General features: G+C 46.0%; 1 protein-coding gene across 2 annotated transcripts in view; it reads left to right on the top strand.

Moving 5' to 3' along the window:
* wnt11 (wingless-type MMTV integration site family, member 11) overlaps positions 1-22,945 on the top strand; it is a 113,346-nt gene that overhangs the window by 43,184 nt on the left and 47,217 nt on the right. For both annotated transcript variants that reach the window (XM_072576816.1, XM_072576815.1), the window contains exons 4-5: positions 974-1,251; positions 7,931-8,223. In XM_072576816.1, coding sequence (XP_072432917.1) covers positions 974-1,251; positions 7,931-8,223 — 571 coding nt within the window. The remainder of the gene's footprint in view (positions 1-973; positions 1,252-7,930; positions 8,224-22,945) is intronic.

The raw sequence follows: 22,945 nt of genomic DNA, 5'->3' as shown, positions 1-22,945 counted from the left end.
CACCAACCCAAACATTCTCCACCTCCCCCCATACATAAACCTAACCATCAACCATTCACCTCTCCACACACCCAAATCTGTCCATCCACCTGTTGACCTCCTCATCCATTATGCTGGAGCATGAGTAGGCCATTCAGCCACATCTAGCCTGCTGTACCATTCCACAAAATTCTGATTCATCTGATAGTGTTGCCTACCCCTGATAGATACTCACTCTCCTGCTAATCAAGAGTCTACCAATCTGTGCCACAAAAATATCCAATGACTCTGTCGCCACTGCTCTCTGGGTAATGGAATTCCAAAGACCCACAGCCTTTCTTTATTTAAAAGCCCACCACTGAGTTATCCAATTAATGAGTAACAAATTACAAGCACTGTTCATTAGAGGCAGTGCAACCATATTAAATACAGGAAGGAAGGGGAAGGAGAGAGGGAGGTGTTAAGACAAGATGGTGTTGGAGGGGGCCCCTGCAGTGCCTACCTCTCTCTTGTGTCTCTAGGTGCATCGGGGTGTTGGCAGACATGGTTTGCTCCCTCAACAAGAACGCCCGGGTCTGATGTAGCTGTGGGTGAGGGGCAGCTTGCTCCGCGGCATGGCCTGTCGATGGCTACTTTATCCAGCTCCCCGGAGCTTCCCGCTCTCCCCTCAACACAGGGCGAAGACCTTCAACCTTATCACAGCCAATTAATCAGCCACACCCTCTCATCTGTTCATTCATCCCAAATGATTGCTGGTTCAACTGTGCCAGTCATCACCATGGCCCCACATCTCCTTATGTGGCTCAGCACCAAGTTGTGTTTGACAATGCTCCTGTGAGGGGCCTTGGGATTTTTCACTGGTGCAAAGAGTGCTTTATAAATGCACCTCATTGTTGTTGATGTTGTGGCATTCCCTAAGGATGATCCCCAGGCAGTATCGTCTCCCTTTTGCGGGCAGTGAGTTTGATGCTGTACCACTCGCTTCTTGTTCCAGGTACCAGAGAGTCCGCCTTTGTCTACGCTCTCTCTGCTGCTGCTATCAGCCATACCATAGCCAGGGCCTGCACCACAGGAGACCTTCCTGGCTGCTCCTGTGGACCGCTAGCCTCTGAGGCTCCCGGGCCGGGGTTCCGATGGGGTGGCTGCAATGACAACCTGAATTACGGGATAGTGCTGGGATCCAAGTTCTCCGATTCGCCGATGAAGATGAAGAAGTCTGGATCGCAAGCGAACAAGCTGATGAACCTGCACAACAGCGAGGTTGGGCGCCAGGTAAGCAAGCTGAAGTACTAGGCAAAAGTGAGGACTGCAGATGCTGGAAATCAGAGTCTGGATTAGAGTGGTGCTGGAAAAGGTCAGGCAGCATCCAATTTCAGCATTAGAAACTGAAATACGACAGGACTCTCTCAATTACAGCATACCATCCATCAGGCTGGCACTGGCTCTGAACTTACTTTATTGGATCCACAGCATAGAAACAGGCCATTCGGCCCAATCAGGTTACAAATCCATTTGCTTATCTATGCTGGTCCAAACCTGTCAGAATAACCCTCCATTACCTTTTCCATCATATGCTTTTCCAGCTTCTTCTTAAATGCATCAATACTCTTGTACAATTTGCTCCAACCGCTCCCTATGGTAGTGAGTTCCACAGTCCCACCACTCTGTGGCTGAAGTCATTTCCTCAGAATTCCCTATCGGATTACTCGTATGAACCAGGAGCAGGAGTAGGCCATTCAACCCCTCCAGTTGGCTCCACCATTCATTATGATCATGGCTGATCCCATCTTAGCCTGAACTCCACTTTCCTGTCCACCCCCCCCAACCCTTTAATCCATTGCTAGTTAAAAATCCTTAATTTTATTTAGCATCCTCATGTCCACTGTACCCTGGGACAGTGAATTCCACAGATTCTTGACCCTTTTGAAAGAAGTAATTTCTCCTCATCTCGGTTTTAATTCTGCTACCGTTATCCTAAAACCATGACGTTTCGTTCTGGATTACCCCATATAAGGAAACATCCTCTCTGTGTGTACTTTGTCAATCCCTTTAGCATTTAGTTAGATTACCTCAGTTAGATCTCCTCTCATTCTTCTGAACAGAGGAAATGACTTCAGCCACAGAGTGGTGGGACTGTGGAACTCACTACCATAGGGAGCGGTTGGAGCAAATTGTACAAGAGTATTGATGCATTTAAGAAGAAGCTGGAAAAGCATATGATGGAAAGGGTATTGGAGGGTTATTATAGACTTAAAGTGCTCACTCTCTCCTCACAAGGCAAACCCCTCATTTCTGGAATCAGTCTCGCAAACCTTCCCCAATGCAGGAGATTAAAATTGTAAAATTAAAGGATTAAAAGTGCAATCTCACCTGTGTGTTGTGCATTTGCAGCAACACTTCCTTACTTTTATACTCTATTCATTTAGCAATAAGTTCCATTTACCCTTCTGATTACCTGCTGGACCTGCCTACTCGCTTTCTGCAACTTATACACATGGACAGCCTCTGCATCTTTCAGTGACCATCTTATTTTGCTCTGTTTCTGTCTCTCTCTCTCTCTCTCTCCCTTTACAATTGACCAAACCTTTCACGATTTTAAAGATCTCGGCTAGGTCACTTCATTCTTGGCGTATGGGGCTAGCGTAGCAATGCTTTATTTGGGCTTTTGTGTTTACGAAAATGAAGTAGGTCTTCACTGGTTTCAAAAGGCATTTATGGCCTGTTCCTTACTTGCCTTGCCCTGACTGAACGCCTTACCGGGCCATCCAAGTACATGGGAGACAAAGGAAGCTCCGATGAAGGCACACTTGGGTGGAGTACTGAGACCAGATGGTGGAGAGTCTATTAACGTGCTGGTCTATACTATAATTGTCGTTCATGATGCTCTAGAACTGGAGGCATAACAAGTCCAAAGAAGGTGTGTATGATTGCATTGAAGAGAGTGCAGAAGCAATGTAGAAGAATGGTTCCAGGGATGAGAAACTTCAGTGACAAGGATGGATAGAAGTAGTTGGGGCTGTGCTCTTGGAGAGAGGAATACCGAGGAGATTAGATAGAGGTTTTCAAAATCATGAACAGGTTAGATTGAGTAGATAGGGAGAAACTGTTCCTGCTTGCAAAAGAGAAAATAATGAGAGGGTAGGGAGTTAGTGCAAAAGAAGCAAGCGTGTTGTGAGATAAAACCTTTTCACACAGCAAGTAGTTAGGATCTGGAATGTGCTGCCTGAAAATGTGGTGGAGGGTGGATCAATTGAGGCATTTAAGAGGGGCATTGGATGGTTATTTGGTACAGGGATGTGGGGAAAAGGCAGGCGAATGGTGCTAAATAAAAGAACCAGTGCAAGCATGATGGGCCAAATGGCCTCCCACTGTACTGTTATAATTCTGTGATTCTGTGATAATACCCTTGGTCTGGTGTGCTGGCAAAATAGTATTTACAGAGTGGCTGAGGTAAGGATAACATTAACTTTACTTATTTAACAAACATCATACTGTGACTTCATCTTGACACTAAGCTGCAAAAGACAGCTAGATCATGTGACATTGCATCACTTCCTATGACAGTGCTTACTGTCTCTCATTAAGATATCACATTGTCAGATGTAACCTATTATATTACAGCATAAAAGTCAGATCTCCTTCCATTTTTTAAAACTGATTTCAAAATTTCAAACTACAAAGTTGGGAGATTTAAATTAATCTGGGCTATTAGTCCAGGTCTAGTTTCTAGTGCCAACTGAGCTGCCATTACACTACAATAGCAAAATCTAAATCCTGGTTTATGAAGGGCCCAGATAAAAATGGCAAGCAAGACCAATTATGTTTGTGTTTATACTGGGATATGGCCAGTATTTATTGACCATTTCTAATTGCCTTTGAACCTAAAGGCTCACTAGACCATTCCACATTGATGTGGGTCTGGAATCACATACAAATCAGACTAGATACAAACAGAATTCCTGATGAAGGGCTTCTGAACAAAACATTGATTCCGCTGCTCCTCGGATGCTGCCTGACCTGCTATGCTTTTCCAGCACCACACTTGACTCTGATCTCCAGCATCTGCACATCCTCACTTTTTCCCAGGTACAAAGAGTAGATTTGTTTCACTAAAGACCATTACTGGATGAGGTGTGTTACAATGAATGAGTTTCATGGTGACCTTTTTAATTTTTTTTATTCATTCATAGGATGTGGATGTCATTGGCTGGGCCAACAATCCCAATTGCCCTTTGATCTGAATACTTGAGTCAATTACTGTGGGTCTGGAGTCACATGCAAGTCAGAGTAGGTTCAAACCATAGATTTCATTCCCTAAAGAACAACAGCAGACCAGATGGGTAAAAGTGAATGATAGTTTTATGGTCACTTTATTAATTGAATTTAAATTCTAGCAGTGACTGCTGTGGGATTTGAACCAGTGTCTTACGAGGTCAAATGATGTTACTACTTCACCACCAACTCTTCCTTTGGTGCCATACGTCAAATTCTAGATGTATCGTCAGGTCTTCCCTGTTCATGTTACTATGGGCTGCATCAGCCAAGGGTCGATGGGAATTCTTTTACGGTTAGACTTTACAAAGGAAACATATCCAATTTTTTTTTTGCTTCTCTTGACCTCAGGATGCTTCAAGGTGTTTCTCAGCCAATGGAATCCTTTATGAGATACAGTCACTCCTGTAACGTAGGAAACACGCAGCAGCCATTTTGTGATCAGGAAGCTCCCACAGACAGTAACATTTTCCACACTTAAGGGTTTGGGTTAATGAGTTTTTAGTGTTCATTCTTTTTAAGTTTGATGACCCAGTTTGCCTTAACTGGAGTGATTAAGAAGGCATATGGGAGTGGCCTAATGGTATCCTCACTGGTCTGTAACTCCAGAAACCCAGGTAATATTCTGGGGACCTGAATTTGAACCCTGCAATGGTAGATTTGAATTCAATAAAAATCTGGAATTAAGATTCTAATGATGGACTCAGTGATGACCAGGAATCCATTGTTGATTGTTAGAAAAACCCATCTGGTTCACTAATGTTCTTTTGACAAGGAAACGACCATCCTCATCTAGCCTGGCCTATGTGTAACACCAGACCCGCAGCAGTGTGGTTGATTCTTAATTGCCCCCTAGGCAGTTAGGGAGGAACAATAAATACTGGCCAAGACAGTGACGTCCTCATCTTGTGAATAAACTTACAATGTTCTACACTGGTATTCCTATGAAAAGGACGTTGCTGATGACCAGGACGTTCGGAACCAGGGGTCACAGTCTAAGAATATGGGATAAGTATGTAAGTTAGCTCGCTGAGCTGGAAGATTTGTTTTCAGATGTTTCGTCACCATATTAGGTAACATCATCAGTGAGAGTCTCAGGTGGTATGTCCTGCCTTTCTATTTACAGGTCTTGGTTTCTAAGGTGGGTGATGCAATTTCCGGTTCTTTTTCTCAAGGGAATGAAGATAGGATCTAAATCGATGTGTTTATTGATGGAGTTCTGGTTAGAATGCTATACCTCTAAGAATTCTAGTGCATGTCTTTGTTTCGCCTGTCCTAGGATGTGTGTGTTGTCCCAGTCAAAGTGGTGTCCTTGTTTGTCTCTATTTATGGAACCTAGTGTTAGTGGGTCGTGTCTTCTGGTGGCCATTTGGTGTTCGTGTGTCCTGGTGGCAAGTTTCCTGCTAGTTTGTCCGATGTAGTGTTTTTTTATATTTCTTGCATGGTATCTTGTAAATGGTGTTAGATTTGCTGGTTGTATCTAATGGATCCTTTAGGTTCATTAGTCACTGTTTCAGTGTGTTGGTAGGTTCGTGGGCTACCATGATGCCAAGGGGTCTGAGTAGTCTGGAGGTCATTTCTGATATGTCTCTGATGTAAGGTAATATGGCTATAGGTTTTGGTTGCATTGTGTCTGCTTGTTTGGGTTTGTTTCTGAGGAATCAGTGGATTGTGTTTATTGTGTCCTCGTTTTTCTTGAAAACGTTGTGTAGATGTTTTACTTCTGCTTTTTATAGTTCTTGGGTGCTGCAGTGTCATGTAACTCTTTGAAATAATGTCTCCATCCAAGAGCTACGTCACACTGCAGCACTCAAAAACCAGGATACATGAACACCAACGGGCCACCTAAAGACATGACCCACTATCACTAGATTCTATACATACAGACAAAGAAGGACACCACTAGGACAGGCGAAACAAAGACACGCACGAGAATTCTTAGAGGCATGGCATTCTAACCAGAAATCCATCAATTAATACATCGATTTAGATCCTACCTACCTTCCCTTGAAGAAAAGAACCAGAAATGACATCACCCACCTTAGAAACCAAGCCCTATAATTAGAGAGGTGGAACATACCACCAGTGCTTCACCAGAGATTCTCACTGATGATGTTACCCAGTACAGTGACAAAACTTCTGAAAACAAACCTTTGAGCTCAGCGAGCAAACTTACAGACTTATCATCAACTTGAGCTACAAATCTTCTCAAAACTCACTAATATGGGATAAGTCTTTTAGGATTGACATGAGCAGGAAATGTCTTCACCCAGAAAGTGACTTGAAAGAAGTTCTAGGGTTTATATGTAAATGAATCGAAACCTGCATCCCCATTCTAAGTGATTAAAGACTTAACAGCAGTCTAGGTTTGTTCAATACATCGTAACAGTTGTATGATACTATGATCTTTTACTATAAATTCTGTGTCCTATGATCCTGCCCCACGAGCTACCTGACTAAGGAGTTGCGCTCCAAAAGCTAGTGCTTCCAAATAAACCTGTCGGATTATAACCTGGGGTTGTGTGATATTTAACTTTGTCCACTCCAGTCCAACACTGGCACCTTCTCATCATATTTTTTAATGTGAGAGGGGAAAACTTTAAAAAAGGACTTGAGCGGCAACTTTTTTACATAGAGAGTGGTTTGTGTGTGAAATGAACTGCCAGAGGAAGTGATGGATTCAGTTACTGTTACAACATTGCAAAGACATGGATACATGAACAGGAAAGGTTTGGAAGGATATGGGGCCAAGGGCAGGCAAGTGGCACTTGTTTAGTTTGGGAACATGTTCGACATGGACTGGTTGGATTGAAGGGTCTGTTTCCATACCTTATGACTCTATGACTCTATAACCCCTCCTTGAGAACATTCAGTGCTTTAGCCTCAACTGCTTTCTGTGGTAGAGAATTCACCAGGCTCCCCACTCTCTGAGTGAAGACATTTCCTTCTCCTGTCATTCCTAGAAGACTTATCCCATATCCTTAGACTGTGACCCCTGGTTCTGAACTTCCTGGTCATCAGGAATGTCCTTTTCATAGGAATACCAGTGTAGAATGTTATAAGTTGTACAGTGATGCTGACTGGTTCTCCTACCAAAGAATATAAAATGTTGGTCCCCTTTACACTGGTATTCTTGCAAATGGTCCTGATGAGTCCAAGATAAAAAACTTTGACAAAACCTTTCTCAGTGATATGTAAAATAATAGCTCCCAGAGTAAGACACTCCCTCAGTACAATATAGTGTGTGGGGAACAGTGACGGTGTGGGGGTAGTACAGTGGCTCAGTGGTTAGCACTGCTGCCTCATAGCACCAGGGACCCAGGTTTGATTCCAGCCTTAGGTGACTGTCTGTGTGGAGTTTTCACATTCTCCCCGTGCCTGTGTGGGTTTCCTCCTACAACCGAAAGGTGTGCAGGGTAGGTGAACTGGCCGTGCTAAATTGTCCATAGTGTTCAGGGATGCGTAGGTTAGGTGCATTAATCAGTGGGAATGGGTCTGGATGAGTTACTCTTCAGAAGGTCGGTGGGGACATGTTGGGCTGAAGGGCCTGTTTCCACACTGTAGGGATTCTATGATCTTTTGCTCAAGAGTGTATGGAGTGGGATTTGAACTCAGGATGAGAGTGGTTGAGTGTGTGAGCCTGACTGAGCTTTGGCTGACACAGTTGTGCATCTTTCAGGCCCTGAAGGCATCCCTGGAGATAAAGTGCAAGTGTCACGGAGTCTCAGGCTCGTGCTCGGTGAAAACGTGCTGGAAGGGGCTGCAGGAGCTCAGCAGCATTGCCCAGGACCTCAAGCTGAAGTACCTGTCAGCCACCAGGGTGGTCCATCGCCCAGTGGGCACCCGCAAACAGCTGGTCCCCAAGGACATTGACGTCAGGCCCATCCGCGAGAGTGAGCTGGTGTACCTGCAGAATTCACCGGACTTCTGTACGAGGAATGAGAAACTGGGCTCCAATGGAACTCAAGAGAGGTGAGACAGTCGAAAGACAGCACTTGCATTTGTATGGCACCTTTCGCCCAATTCTGAGCCATCAATCAGACACCTGTTTTGCAGCAATTGTTGCAAAGTGGAAAATGTGGCAGTCAAATTACATACGCACATACAAATTAGGAGGAAACAGCAGGCCATTCAGCCCCTCAAGCCTGTTCTCTCATTGCTGATCTGATTATAATCTCAAATCCACACTCCCACCTCCATCCATGACCTTTAACCCATTTGCTTAACAAGATTCTATCTATGTCAACCATAAGAATATTCAAGCAACTCTATTTCCATCACCTTGTCAGGAAGAACTCTCAACTTTGTAAGAAAGAAAAAGACATTGTCCTCATCTGTATTTTAAATGAGTGACCTCTGATTGTCAAACAGTAACCTTTGTTTGAAGACATAGAGGCATACAGCACAGACACAGGCCCTTCAGTCCAACTCTTCCCATGCTGATTAGTTAACCCAAACTAAACTAGTCCCATTTGCCTGTATTTGGGCCACATCCCTCTGAACCTTTCCTTCCATCTAGATTCAAGGTTCTAAACTCTCCCCAAGAGGAGATATCTTCCCCACATCTAGTCTGTCAAGATCCCTCCGGATCGTCCATGTCTCAGTCAAGCTGCCTCTTCCTCTCCGAATTCCCAGCAGATACAAGCCTAGCCTGTCCAACCTCCCCTCACAAAGCAGCCCTCCACTTTGCAAAGTAAGCACTGCCAGCTCCCACAAACCGACCACGATAATGTTTTATTAATTATGTCGGTTGAGGAATAGACATTCTGTGACAGGACCTTCCAAACCCACCAACTCTGCCACTGAGGAGGACAAACACAGAAAATACAGGGGAGCACCAGCCCCTGCAAATTCCCCTGCAAACCACACAAACTATCCTGACACGTTTTGAAAATTAATTAGAAGGATATGAGCATCACTGGCTAGATCGGCATTTATTCCCTAGCTCTAGTTTCAATCACATTGCAGTGGCCTGGACTCACACATGGGCCTGACTGGGTAAGGATTTTCTCCCCGGAAGAGCATTAGTGAGCCAGATGGGGTTCTGATGGCAATTAATGATGTTAGCCTTCATTTTATGAGGGCTGGAATACAAGAACAGAGATGTCCTGATGTAGCTATATAGGGCTCTAATCAGATGACTTTTGGAATATTATGAGAAGTTTTGAGTCCTGTATCTAGGGAAGGATGTGCTGGCCTTGGAGGGGGTCCAGAGGAGGTTTATAAGAATGATTCCTGGGGATGAAGGGCTCATTGTATGAGGAGCAGTTGAGGACTCTGGGTCTGTACTCAATGGAGTTTAGAAGGATGGGGGAGGTGGGTCTCGTTGAAACTTACAGAATACTGAGAGGCCTAGATAGAGTAGATGTGGGTTCAGAAAAAGATTTACAGGGATGTTGCCAGGGTTGGAGGACTTGAGCAATAGAGGGAGCATGAACAGGCTGGAGCTATTTTCCCAGGAGTGTCGGAGGCTGAGGGATGACCTTATAGAGGTTGACAAAATTATGAGGGGCATTGACAGGACAAATAGACAAAGTCTTTTCCCTGGGGTGGGTGAGTCCAGAGCTAGAGGGCACAGGTTTAAGGTGAGAGGGGAAAGATTTAAAAGAGACCTAAGAGGCAACTTTTTCATGCAGAGGGTGGTACGTGTATGGAATGAGCTGCCAGAGGAAGTGGTGGAGGCTGGTACAATCGCAACATTTAAAAGTTAAAAATCACACAATACCAGGTTATAGTCCAACAGGTTTAATTGGAAGCACACTAGCTTTTGGAGCGATGCTCCTTCATCAGGTGGTAGTGCTTCATCAGCTCTGAAAGCTAGTGTGCTTCCAATTAAATCTGTTGGACTATAACCTGGTGTTGTGTGATTTTTAACTTTGTACACCCCAGTCCTACACCGGCATCTCCAAATCATAACATTTAAAAGGCATTTGGATGGGTATATGAATAGGAAGGGAATGGAGGGATATAGGCCAAATGCTGGCAGGTGGGACTAGATTGGGTTGGGATATCTGGTCGGCATGGACGGGTTGGACCGAAGGGTCTGTTTCCGTGCTGTACATCTCTATGACTCTGTGACTCTATGACAGTGGGAGAGACTACGACCTGAAGGACAGCTTCAGAGTGAAGGAGTGACCCTTTATAGATGAGGAACAATTTCTTCAGTCTCATTGCCACAGAACGCTGTGGAGGCCAAGTCATTGGGTGTATTTAAGACAGAGATAGGTTCCTGATGAATAAAGAGATCAAGGATCATGGGGAAAGGCAGGAGAATGGGGTTCCTAGTTATGGTCTTAAGCTTCATTGGAATGATGGGTAGACAGGCAGGAGGCTGGAGGAACACAGCAAGCCAGGCAGCATCTGGAGGTGCAGAAATCAACATTTTGGGTACAACCCTTCTTGAGGACTGGGGGTGGGTGTTAGGGGAGCTGCAGATAAGGGGGGGGGGGTGGTGAAGTGGGGATAGGTGAATACAGGTAGCAGGTATGACCTGGTTGGTCGATGCGAGGAATGAATCCATATGGTGGCTGGAATGAAGGGTCGATGAGAGGAATGGAAGGAGCTGGGAAGGGAGTCAGGGGAAGGGAAGGGAGAGTATTTGAAATTTGGGACCTCAGTGTTGAGTCCTCCGGGCTGTAGGCTGCCCAGGCAGAAGATGAGGCGTTGTTCCTCCAGTTTGCGGTTTGATTCGCTGTGGCAATGGAGGAGGCCAAGAATGGCCTCTTTGATACACATATCACACTCGGGAGCTGTGGCTGGTGATGTTCGAGGTCAATCCCTCATGCTTATACCCACCTGCCCATTGGCATGGCTTGGAAGTTGATACTCAAGTCATTTTGGCCATATAAGGAACTTTGGCCACCAAGTTGGGATTCAAACCCAGGGTTTCTGGCTCAAAAGCTGCACCATCACATTGGTGCAGCTGTTCCTTCGGCATACATTGCTGCTGGAATAGTAAGTGCTCATTCCTCTCCTGTTTGAACTAACACTGCAGGCCATTGTCGACTGCAGGAGGTGATGGCCTCAATGGATCTTGAAATAACCCCACAGGGGCAGGTAGGCCCTCAAATGGAGAGTCCAGGACATTGTTCCAGCTCCCTCAGAGCCAGCTCTCAGAGAGAGAGAGAGAGAGAGCAGAGCCTCAGACCCTCCTGTCAGCCAGGGCTTCCTGACTGGACCAGATTAACAGCCCCAGTCAGGGAACTTATATTCTGTGTTGTACCCCCGTGGGCTGATCTCGTTACAATCATGAAAGATCTAGGTATGTTTTGCTGTCTCAGAATCTCATTGGTTCGAGATCCACACGGACGTTGCAGCATAAACTCCAGTCGGGTTAGTGAGGGGTTGTGGGGGCAGCGGGGTGGTGTGGTGCTGCTACTGCATCATTAGGGGGCACAGAAATTCAGATGAAAGACTCAATTTTACAGACCACTGTGTTCCCAATCTCTGACGAAAATGTCATTCTGGAGCCATCCATGATGAAATGGTTTGCCCTACAGTTGTGTTACACCTCAGGGGGTGGTGTGGACATGGCAAGACCTTTGCGTCCTATCCCAATCCGGGCAGCAGGTCCTACACTGGGGATTGACCCGGCAGCACCATGTTGGACCGGTGGCCACCACTGGAACTGCAGCCAGTCCCCAGACGAAGGTGGTCATGGAGGTCAAGGTTCAGGTATGAGTGTGGGGACGTGGCTGGTAGCCAGATAGAGAATGAGATTACTCCCTGGACTGGGCAGATTGCCTTATGAGAAAAGGCTAGGCCTGTGTCCTAGGGAGCTCAGAAGAGTCAAAGATGACTTAATTGAAACATAGAAGATCCTGGGAGGACTTGACCGGAAGGATGTGGAAAGAATGGTTCCTCCTGTGGGAGAATCTAGAACTAGAGAGTCGGAGTTTAAAAATAAGGCAGTACCCATTTATGACAGGGAATATTCTCTCTGAGGATTGTGAGAATTTGGGATTCCTTTCCTCAAAATGCAGTGGATGCAGAATCTTGGAATATTTTTAAGGCAGGGTGGATGAAAGATTATCTGGGATGTGCAGGAAAGTAGAGTGAGGTTAAAATCAGATCAACCATTGAATGGTGGAACAGGCTTGAAGGGCCGAGTGGCCTCCTCTCTCATTCCTTGTTTGGGAAGTTTGTTGACACAAAAGGGGATCGGGGGGCCTCGATTGAGAGGCCAGAATGGGGCCAAGATTTAAAGAGGTGGGTGATCTTGGGAGTTGGGGGCACAGGGATGGTTCCTGTGAGTACAGGAGATCCCACAAAGGTGGTCCTACCCATCTCCCTTACCTCCTACCCCCACCAGATATTGCCTTGTGAGAGCTGCCAAGATGGTGACCACCTAATTGGTCATTAACCGGCCACTGAAGGGTCTTCATGTATGGGCCACACAACACTAGCCCTACCTCGCACACTCTTAAGGAATGTGCAGCACCATTTTAATATTCCTAAATACTCCTTTTTAATATTCACTATTCCTGATGAAGGGCTTTTGCCCAAAACGTAGATTTTCCTGCTCCCCGGATGCTGCCTGACCTGCTGTGCTTTTCCAGTACCATGCCAATCTTGACTCTGATCTCCAGCATCTACAGTCCCCACCTCCGCCTCGCACCATTTTAATGTCAAGTGGGAGAGTGTGCCTTAGGATGGAAATGATAGACTTTGAGGGAACTCTGGAATGAGATAGCACAGAAAGAACTCACTTACCCATCGTTATTCGGCAGGACCCTCAATTAGTCCGACTGGCCCTGTCCCTTCACCAGAGCCCTGTGCAAAAATTCCTCATTAAGCACTCCTCCAACTTGCTTTGGAAAGTTCGGTTGAATCTGCTTACTCCACCCTTTCAGGCAGCACACTCCAGCTCACAGCTCTCTGTGTAAAATAAACTCTTCTAATGTTGCACCTGGCACTTGTGCATGTCCCTTGGTTACCGACCCTACTGCCAGCAGAAACAGTTTCTTCTTATTTATTCTGTTAAAGCCCTTCATGATTTGGCACACTGGGTTGTTCTCCTCTTTCTCAGCTCCAAGCAGAACAATCTCAGCCTGTCTATTCTCAACTCACAGCTACAATGTTAAGTCAGGGCTATCATTCCAACCAAGTTTTCTGCATCGTGTGTTCCTGATGTGGTCTTCCCTACATCAGGGAAACCAAACATAAACATAGGGTTTGCCGAGCACCTTATGCGGGCTCGTAGGGGCCTGACCTTCCAGTCACTGCCCATTTTAATTCCCCTTCCCACTCCCTTTCCAATACGACTACTCACTCTTAGGACCATGAAGACCCTTCAGTGACTGGTTAATGACCACTTGGGTGGTCACCTCATTGCCTCAAGCAGCCATCTTAGAAGCTCCCACAGGGCAAAATCTGGTTGGGGGTAAGGGAGATGGGCAGGACCGCCTTTGTGGGATCTCCTGTACCCACAGGAACCACCCCATCCCACTAACTCCCAAGGTCACCCACCTTTTTAAATCTTGACCCCATTCTAGCCTCTCAAACTAGGCGCCCTGAGCCCCTTCACTGTCAACAAACACCCAAACAAGGAACAAGAGAGGAGGCCACTCGGCCCTTCAAGCCTATTCCACCATTCAATGGCTGATCTGATTTTAACCTTACTCTACATTCCTGCACATCCCTGATAGTCTTTCATGAAGAACCCTTGGTCATGAAGAACCTACCTCTGCCTAAAAGTATTTAAAGATTCTGCATCCACTGCATTTTGAGGAAAGGAATCCCAAATTCTCACAATCCTCAGAGAGAATATTCCCAGTCATAAATGGGTACTGCCTTATTTTTAAACTCTGACCCTCTAGTTCTAGATTCTCCCACAGGAGGAACCATTCTTTCCACATCCTCCCTGTCAAGTCCTCCCAGGATCTTCTATGTTTCAATTAAGCCACCTTTGACTCTTATGAACTCCCTAGGACACAGAGGTAAAAACAATAACTGCAGATGCTGGAAACCAAATTCTGGATTAGTGGTGCTGGAAGAGCACAGCAGTTCAGGCAGCATCCAACGAGCAGCGAAATCGACATTTCGGGCAAGAGCCCTTCGGGTGTCTCCCTAGGACACAGGCCTAGCCAGTCCTCATAAGGCAATCCGCCCAGTCCAGGGAGTAATCTCATTCTCTATCTGGCTAACAGTCATGTTCCCACACTCATTACCCAGAGTTACCTGAACCCTGACCTCCATGACCGCCTGATCTGTGGACTGACTGCAGTTCCAGTGGTGGCCACCGCTCCAATGTGGCGCTGCTGGGTCAGTACCCAGTGTAGGACTTGCTGCCCAGATTGGGATAGGATGCAAAGGTCATGATCAACGAGGTAAAAACAATGACTGCAGATGCTGGAAACCAGATTCTGGATTAGTGGTGCTGGAAGAGCACAGCAGTTCAGGCAGCATTCGAGGAGCAGTAAAATCGACGTTTCGGGCAAAAGCCCTTCATCAGGAATAAAGGCAGAGAGCCTAAAGGGTGGAGAGATAAGCTAGAGGAGGGTGGGGCTGGGGAGAAAGTAGCATAGAGTACAATAGGTGAGTGGGGGAGGGGATGAAGGTGATAGGTCAGGGAGGAGGGTGGAGTGGATAGGTGGAAAAGAAGATAGGCAGGTAGGACAAGTCATGGGGACAGTGCTGAGCTGGAAGTTTGGAACTAGGGTGAGGTGGGGGAAGGGGAAATGAGGAAACTGTTGAAGTCCACATTGATGCCCTGGGGTTGAAGTGTTCCGACGCGGAAGATGAGGCGTTCTTCCTCCAGGCGTCTGGTGGTGAGGGAGCGGTGGTGAAGGAGGCCCAGGACCTCCATGTCCTCAGCAGAGTGGGAGGGGGAGTTGAAATGTTGGGCCATGGGAGGGGGAGTTGAAATGTTGTGTCCCGGAGATGTTCCCTAAAGCACTATGCTAGGAGGCGCCCAGTCTCCCCAATGTAGAGGAGACCGCATTGGGAGCAACGGATACAATAAATGATATTAGTGGATGTGCAAGTAAAACTTTGATGGATGTAGAAGGCTCCTTTAGGGCCTTGGATAGAGGTGAGGGAGGAGGTGTGGACGCAGGTTTTACAGTTCCTGCGGTGGCAGGGGAAGGTGCCAGGATGGGAGGGTGGGTTGTAGGGGGGCGTGGACCTGACCAGGTAGTCACGGAGGGAACGGTCTTTGCGGAAGGCGGAAAGGGGTGGGGAGAGAAATATATCCCTGGTGGTGGGGTCTTTTTGGAGGTGGCGGAAATGTCGGCGGATGATTTGGTTTATGCACTGACAACGACACCCCCTGTAGGGCAAACCCTTTCATCATGGGTGAGCTTCCATATGACATTTTCGTCAGAGAATGGGAAGGCAGTGCTCTGTAAAATCTAGTCTTTCATCTGAATCTATGTGCCCCCTAATGGTGCAGTAGCAGCCACCGCCAACTCGCCCAACCCCTCACTAACCCAAATGGTGTTTATGCTCCAACTTCCGAGTGGGTCTTGAACCGATGAGATTCTGAGACTGGAAGACATACCTAGATGCAGTCATAGAGTCATAGAGACGTACAGCATGGAAACAGACCCTTCGGTCCAACCCGTCCATGCCGACCAGATATCCCAACCCAATCTAGTCCCACCTGCCAGCACCCGGCCCATATCCCTCCAAACCCTGCCTATTCATATACCCATCCAAATGCCTCTTAAATGTTGCAATTGTACCAGCCTCCACCACTTCCTCTGGCAGCTCATTCCATACACGTACCACCCTCTGTGTGAAAACGCTGCCCCTTAGGTCTCTTTTATATCTTTCCCCTCTCATCCGAAACCTATGCCCTCTAGTTCTGGACTCCCTGACCCCAGGGAAACTTTGCCTATTTACCCTATCCAAGCCCCTCATAATTTTGTAAACCTCTATAAGGTCACCCCTCAGCCTCCGACGCTCCAGGGAAAACAGCCCCGGCCTGTTCAGCCTCTCCCTATAGCTCAGATCCTCCAACCCTGGCAACATCCTTGTAAATCTTTTCTGAACCCTTTCAAGTTTCACAACATCTTTCCGATAGGAAGGAGACCAGAATTGCACGTAATATTCCAACAGTGGCCTAACCAATGACCTGTACAGCAGCAACATGACCTCCCGACTCCTGTACTCCATACTCTGACCAATAAAAGAAAGCATACCAAATGCCTACTTCACTATCTTATCCAACAGCGACTTCACTTTCAAGGAGCTGTGAACATGTAATTCAAGGTCTCTTTGTTCAGCAGCACTCCCTAGGACCTTACCATTAAGTGTATAAGTCCTGTTCTGATTTGCCTTTCCAAAATGCAGCACCTCGCATTTATGTGAATTAAACTCCATCTGCCACTTCTCAGCCCATTGACACATCTGGTCAAGATCCTGTTTTAATCTGAGGTAACCCTCTTTGCTGTCCACTACACCTCCAATTTTGGTGTCATCTGCAAACTTACTAACTGTACCTCTTATGCTCACATCCAAATCATTTATATAAATGACAAGAAGTAGAGGTCCCAGCACCGATCCTTGTGGCACTCCAGTCTGAAAAGCAACCCTCCACCACCACCCTCTGTCTTCTACCTTTGAGCCAGTTCTATATCCAAATGGCTAGTTCTCCCTGTATTCCATACTAATCAGTTTCCCATGGGGAACCTTGTCGAATGCCTTACTGAAATCCATATAGATCATATCTATTGCTCCACCCTCATCAATCCTCTTTGTTACTTCCTCAAAAATAATGAGGTCAGCCAGAGGGACATCATAGAATATGAGTTCCCTGACTGGGACTGTTAATCTGGTCCAGTCAGAGAGCCCTGGCTGACAGGAGGGTCTGAGGCTCTGGTCTTTTATGAGAGCTGGCTCTGAGGGAGCTGGAACAGTGTCCAGGACTCTCCATGTGAGGGCTACCTGCCCCTGTGGGGCTATTTCAAAATCCATTGAGGCCATCACCTCCTGCAGTCGACAATGGCCTGCAATGATGGTTCAAACAGGAGAGGAATGAGCACTTACTATTCCAGCAGCAATGTATGCCGAAGGAGATGTGATGGTGCAGCTTTTGACTTGGTGGCCAAAGTTCCTAATATGGCCAAAATGACTTGAGTATCAAGTTCCAAATGGGTATAAGCAGGAGGGACTGACCTCTAACATCGCCAGCTATATCTCCAGGGTGCGATATGTGTATCAAAGTCCATGACTTGACTAGCAGGGGTCTGTGAAACAGCTTAATGCTGAAAGTATAAGGTTCGATTCCCTCCCTGTTGCTTCTCCTTGCCTTCCCATTGTGGGGTTCCCAGCAGAGATGTACATTCTCTATACATTGAATTTGATCTCACTTTTGTGACAATGTCTTACCAGGGGTCTGTTCAACTTGTTCAATGTTCGTTTAAAAAAACAAATAGAAAGGGTTGATAAATTTAGGGGTTCAACAGCACTTGGCTTGTGTTAATGGGAAGGGGATTTGCTGAGTGGTATTATTGTTAATCCAGAGAGTGGGAGAAAATGAGGACTGCAGGTGCTGGAGAGTCAGAGTCGAAATGTGTGGCGCTGGAAAAGCACAGCAGGTCAGGCAGCATCCGAGGAGCAGGTGAGTCAACGATTTGGGCATTCCTGATGAAGGGCTTATGCCCGCATTGTCAACTCTCCTGCTCCTCGAATGCTGCCTGACCTGCTGCGATTTTCCAGCGCCACACCTCTCAATGTTGTGAATCCAGGGAGGTCCAGGTTTTGTTTTGGGTTCCAATCCTGTCAAGGTGCAATTTGAAAACAATTTTTTTAAAAATTTGCTCTGATATTGTGAAATGATTAGCGGAGGAAAAGCCCCGTCTGATTCATTAATCCCCTTTATGGAAGGCAACTGCTACTCTGGCTTCATGTCACTCCAGTTTCAGCAATAAAGTTAATTCTTAACTGCCCCCCGGGCAATTAGAGATGGACAATAAATAGCCCTCACAAATACCCGTTTCACCATCCCATACCCTCCTCAAGTCCCTCAGCATCATAACATCCTCACTCTTCATAACCTCGTAAAATCTACACTCTGTTTATTTGATAACCCTTCACCATCCATGCCATTTTCCCAATGCTGACCTTTCTGCTAGTTATCCGATGTACCGGCCTGGTAACCACGTCATTTATTGGTCACTTGCCTTCTCCAATAACAGCACATAGGTGATCCCCAAAGACTGCAGTGATTCAAGAAGGCAGCTCACCATCGCCCTCTGCAGAGTCATTAGAGATGGGCGGGAAATGGCCCAGCCTGTAACACCTACATCCCATGAATGAATAGACAACCTGCAGAAATGAAACATAAATGACAAGGTATAATGTTTGAAGGAGTGACAGGCAGACCAGGCTGTGGGTGCAAGTCTATAGGATCATAAGGAGCAGAAGCAGGCCATTCAGCCCATTGAGTCTGTTCTGCCATTCAATGAGATCATGGCTGACCTGATAATCCTCAAGTCAGCTTTACTACCCTTCCCCCATAACAACCTTGATTCCTTGACTAATTAAAAATCTGTCCATTTCAGCCTTAGTGACCCAGCCTTGATAGGCCTCTGTTGTAAAGAATTCCACAGATTCACTACCCTCTGAGAGAAGAACTTCCTCCTCATCTCCGTCTTGAATGAGTGACCCCTACAAGGGAAGCAGGCCTTCCATATCGCCCTGTTAAGTCCACTAAGAATCCTGTATGATTCAACAAGGTCACCAACAAGTTAAGACCCCTTGTACTTAATAGGCCAGGCAGCATCCGAGGAGCAGGAGAATCGATGTTTCGGGCATAAGCCCTTCTTCAGTCTTATGCCCTAAACGTCGATTCTCTTGCTCCTTGGATGCTGCCTGCCCTGCTGTGTTTTTCCAGCACCACATTTTTCAACTCTGGTCTCCAGCATCTGCAGTCCTCACTTTCTCCCATGTACTTAACCTCAACTTCATAAAACGGTCTCACCTGATAAAGCAGGCATAATCTGACTAGATCATAGAGCTGCTCTCATGAGAGACAGGTAACCTGCTGCTGGTTTAATCTGAGGGTTATCACACCTCAGGAGAGGAGAGAGGGAGAATCCTTCATGACAACCTCAGCTAGGGTAGGAATTGAGCCTGTGTTGTAACTGACTCTCTAATACTGAAGTAACTGCACAGGGGCTGGTATCCCGTCACCAAATCACCCTTTATTAAATGTGCACAGTACACTGGCTGTGACCAGCCAGCTCAAAGCCAGTCCCTTGAGGACACTCTCTAAATTTCTTTGTATATCTGTCATCCAGGGCTCCCTGATTGGCCCAGGTTAACAACCCCAGTCAAGGAACTCAATACGATCCACCTGGTTCCAATCACTGTAAATAGTGAACTGCCTAGTGAACACCCTCTGAATCGCTTCCAATGCCACTATATCCTTCCTTCAATAAGTGGCCCCAAACTGTTTACAGTGTAGCTGCTGTGGTCTGATTAGTGCCTTGTATAGTTTACTGAAGTACGTCTTGGAGATGGTGGGTCAAATTGGGAAGAATGTTAGGCCTCTTGACATTTCTTCTGAAAAGTAGAATACACAATACAGAGAGCTTCTGCTGTGTGGTTACAAACCACGTTGTATCCATACACCAATGTCCTGAACAATGCAAGACAAGAATCTTAGACAAGGTGTGTCTGATCTCAGCAATACTCAAATATAAAATAATTGGCAACACAGCCAGTCCGAGAGTCAGCACTTACTGATCTGAGGGTGAAAGTGAGGATTGCAGATGCTGAAGATCAGAGTTGAGAGTGTGGTGCTGGAAAAGCACAGCAGGTCAGGCAGCATCCGCGGAGCAGGAAAATCGACTTTTTGGGCAAAAGCCCTTCATCTGCCTGACCTGTTATGCTTTTCCAGCGCCACACTCTCGACTTACTGATCTGATTTGATTTGATTGTAGTATTGTCACATGTACTGAAATACAGTGAAAAGTTTTGTTTGGCATGCATCTGCGTGCCAACGCATTGACTTCCAGTTACAGAAATTATTACCACATACGGACCACAGAGCTCCACATAGAACAAAACAGAGGCAATGTGGGTAACCAATAAATGCACAGGGAATTCCAAAGCAACTTCTTTATGAAGAGTCATAGAGTCATAGGTTTAAAAAGCAAGGAAACAGACCCTTTGGTCCAACTTGTCTGCCTCGTCTTGACATCCCAATTTGACCTAGTCCCATTTACCAGCACTTGAACCATATCCCTCTAAACCCTTCCTATTCATATACCCATCCAGATGCTTTTTAAATGTTGTAATTGTACCAGCCTCCACCACTTCCTCTGGCAGCTCATTCCATACACGCACCACCCTCTGAGTGAAAAAGGTGTCTCTTAGGTGCCCTTTAAATCTTTCCCCTCTCATCTTAAACCTATGTCCTCTATTTTGGACTCCCCCACCCCGGGGAAAGGACCTTGTCTATTTACCCTATCCATGCCCCTCATGATTTTATAAACCTCTATAAAGTCAACCCTCAGCCTCTGACACCCCAATCTATTCAATCTCTCCCTCTTGCTCAAACACCCCAACCCTGGCATCAAGCAACCTTTGTAAATCTTTTCTGCACTTTCAAGTTTAACAACATCCTTCCTATAAAAGGGTGACCAGAGTTGTACTCAATGTTCCAAAAATGTCCTTACCAATGTCCTGTATCGCTGCAACACAATGTCCCAACTCTTACACTCAATGTTCTAACCAATGAAGGCAAGTATACCAAACACCTTCTTTGAGAGATGACAGTCTGTGAATCATGCTTCAACATTGACAGGGGTTAAGGTAAATAATTGAACTGCCATAACATTTAAGGCAATGAGTTGAGTGCTGAAAATTGGGGTTAGTGCAGATGGGTTGGCACAGGCTCAGTGGGTCGAAGAACCTCTTCTGTGCTGTTTGACTGGATGACTCTCTGTAAGGATGAAATAAAGGGAATGCTAAATAAGCAAACGAGGGAGGAACAATCCAAGGGACTGGTGGATAGGGTGAGATGCTGAGGTGTGTGGAAGCTCAGGAAGTGCCAATAAACCACACAGAGCCGGTTGGGCCGAATGGCCTCCTGCGTTCTGTAATTGAAGTAAATAGGTGTAGAGTGAAACCGAGAACTGGTTTGAGATGGAATAGTCTGCATTAACTGGCCCACTCTATACAGGCCATTAGCAACCTTTTGTCCCTGGGCAATAAGATCACAATGATACTGAATGCTGATTAAATCACTCATTGTTAGTGATATTTTAATTAAAGCCTTTCATATGGGAAAGTAGTGATTAAAGAGACTTTTCTGTGCATTAGGACATATCCTGTTCCTTTAGTTAAAAAAGAAAAACTTAATGATGGAACTGAAACTCCCAGGGGAGAGGGTGTTTTCACTCACTCACAAACCAATTGCTTTTCTGTCTCCAATTGTGCTCTCTCTCTCAATCGTACCCTCAGGTATTATCACGGTCACCTCTGTGTTGGACAGTTTATGGCTATTGTGGCACAGTGGTAATCTCTCCATCTCTGAACCAGGAGACCCAAGTACAACTCCTATCTATTCCAGAGGGGTGTCATAACCTCTTTGAGTAGGATGGTTGGAAACAATCGTCGAGTCCCAGTCCAGTTTTCACAGGATGTGGGTCATTGACAAAGTCAGTATTTGCTGCCCATCACTAATTGCCTTTGAATGGAGCAGTTTGCTTGGACATTCCAGAGACAAAATAAAACTGCAGATGCTGGAATCCAAAGCAGACAGCCAGGAGACTGGAAGGACACAGCAAGCCAGGCAGCATCGGGAGGTGTAGAAGTCGACATTTTGGGTGTAACCCTTCTTCAGGACTGCAGAAGGGTTACACCTGAAATGTCAATTTCTGCACTTCCTGATGCTGCCTGGCTTGCTGTGTTCTTCCAGACTCCTGTGGGCATTTCAGAGGGCAGTTATACAGTCATAGAGATGTACAGCACGGAGACAGATCCTTTGGTCCAACTCGTCCATGCCGACCAGATATCCTTAATTAATCTAGTCCCATTTATCAGCATTTGGTCCATATCCCTCTAAACCCTTCCTATTCATACACCCATGCCTTTTAAATGTTGTAACTAAGAGTAAAAAATGTTGGTTAGACTGAGTAAGGAAGGCAGATTTCCTTCCCCAGAGAGGAGTGAAGGGGGGAGGGTCGTTGGACATTTTTAAGACAGAGATAGATTCTTAACAAACAAGAAAGTCAGATTGTATGGGAGCAGGTGGGGGCATGGGGGTGGGGGTGCTGGACTGTGGATTTGAAACCACAATCAGATCAGCTATGATGGAGCAGTTGAGAGGGACTCAGTGATCTCCTCCTTCCCCTAATTTATACATTCCTCCAGTTCATCTGTTAGATTTTTGGTTTTCATTTTATCACCAAGTGTATTTTACCAGAAGAATACAGTGAAAAGCTTTGATTTGTTGCCATGATACAGCGCCATTTTGAATAATTTAAGAATAATGAATCAGAAAGCAAGCCAACTCATCACCATGCCTGCACTGTCTGTTAGTCCCCAATTAGTCCTCTGTCCTAATATCTCCCTTCAATGAAAACAGAAATTACTGGAGAAACTCAGCAGACCTGGCAGCATCTGTGGAGGGAAAAACTGAGTTCACATTTTGAATCTGGAGTGACTGTTCTTCAGAACTAAAGGGGGGGGGCGGAGAGAGGGGGAGGAAGGGAATCTCTCTAATATCTCTCTTGCGTTG

The sequence above is a fragment of the Chiloscyllium punctatum genome, chromosome 9 (assembly GCF_047496795.1).
Source record: "Chiloscyllium punctatum isolate Juve2018m chromosome 9, sChiPun1.3, whole genome shotgun sequence".
NCBI lineage: Eukaryota > Metazoa > Chordata > Chondrichthyes > Orectolobiformes > Hemiscylliidae > Chiloscyllium > Chiloscyllium punctatum.
The sequence above is the reverse complement of the archived record's forward strand: the minus strand, read 5'-3'. Positions and strand labels throughout refer to the sequence as shown.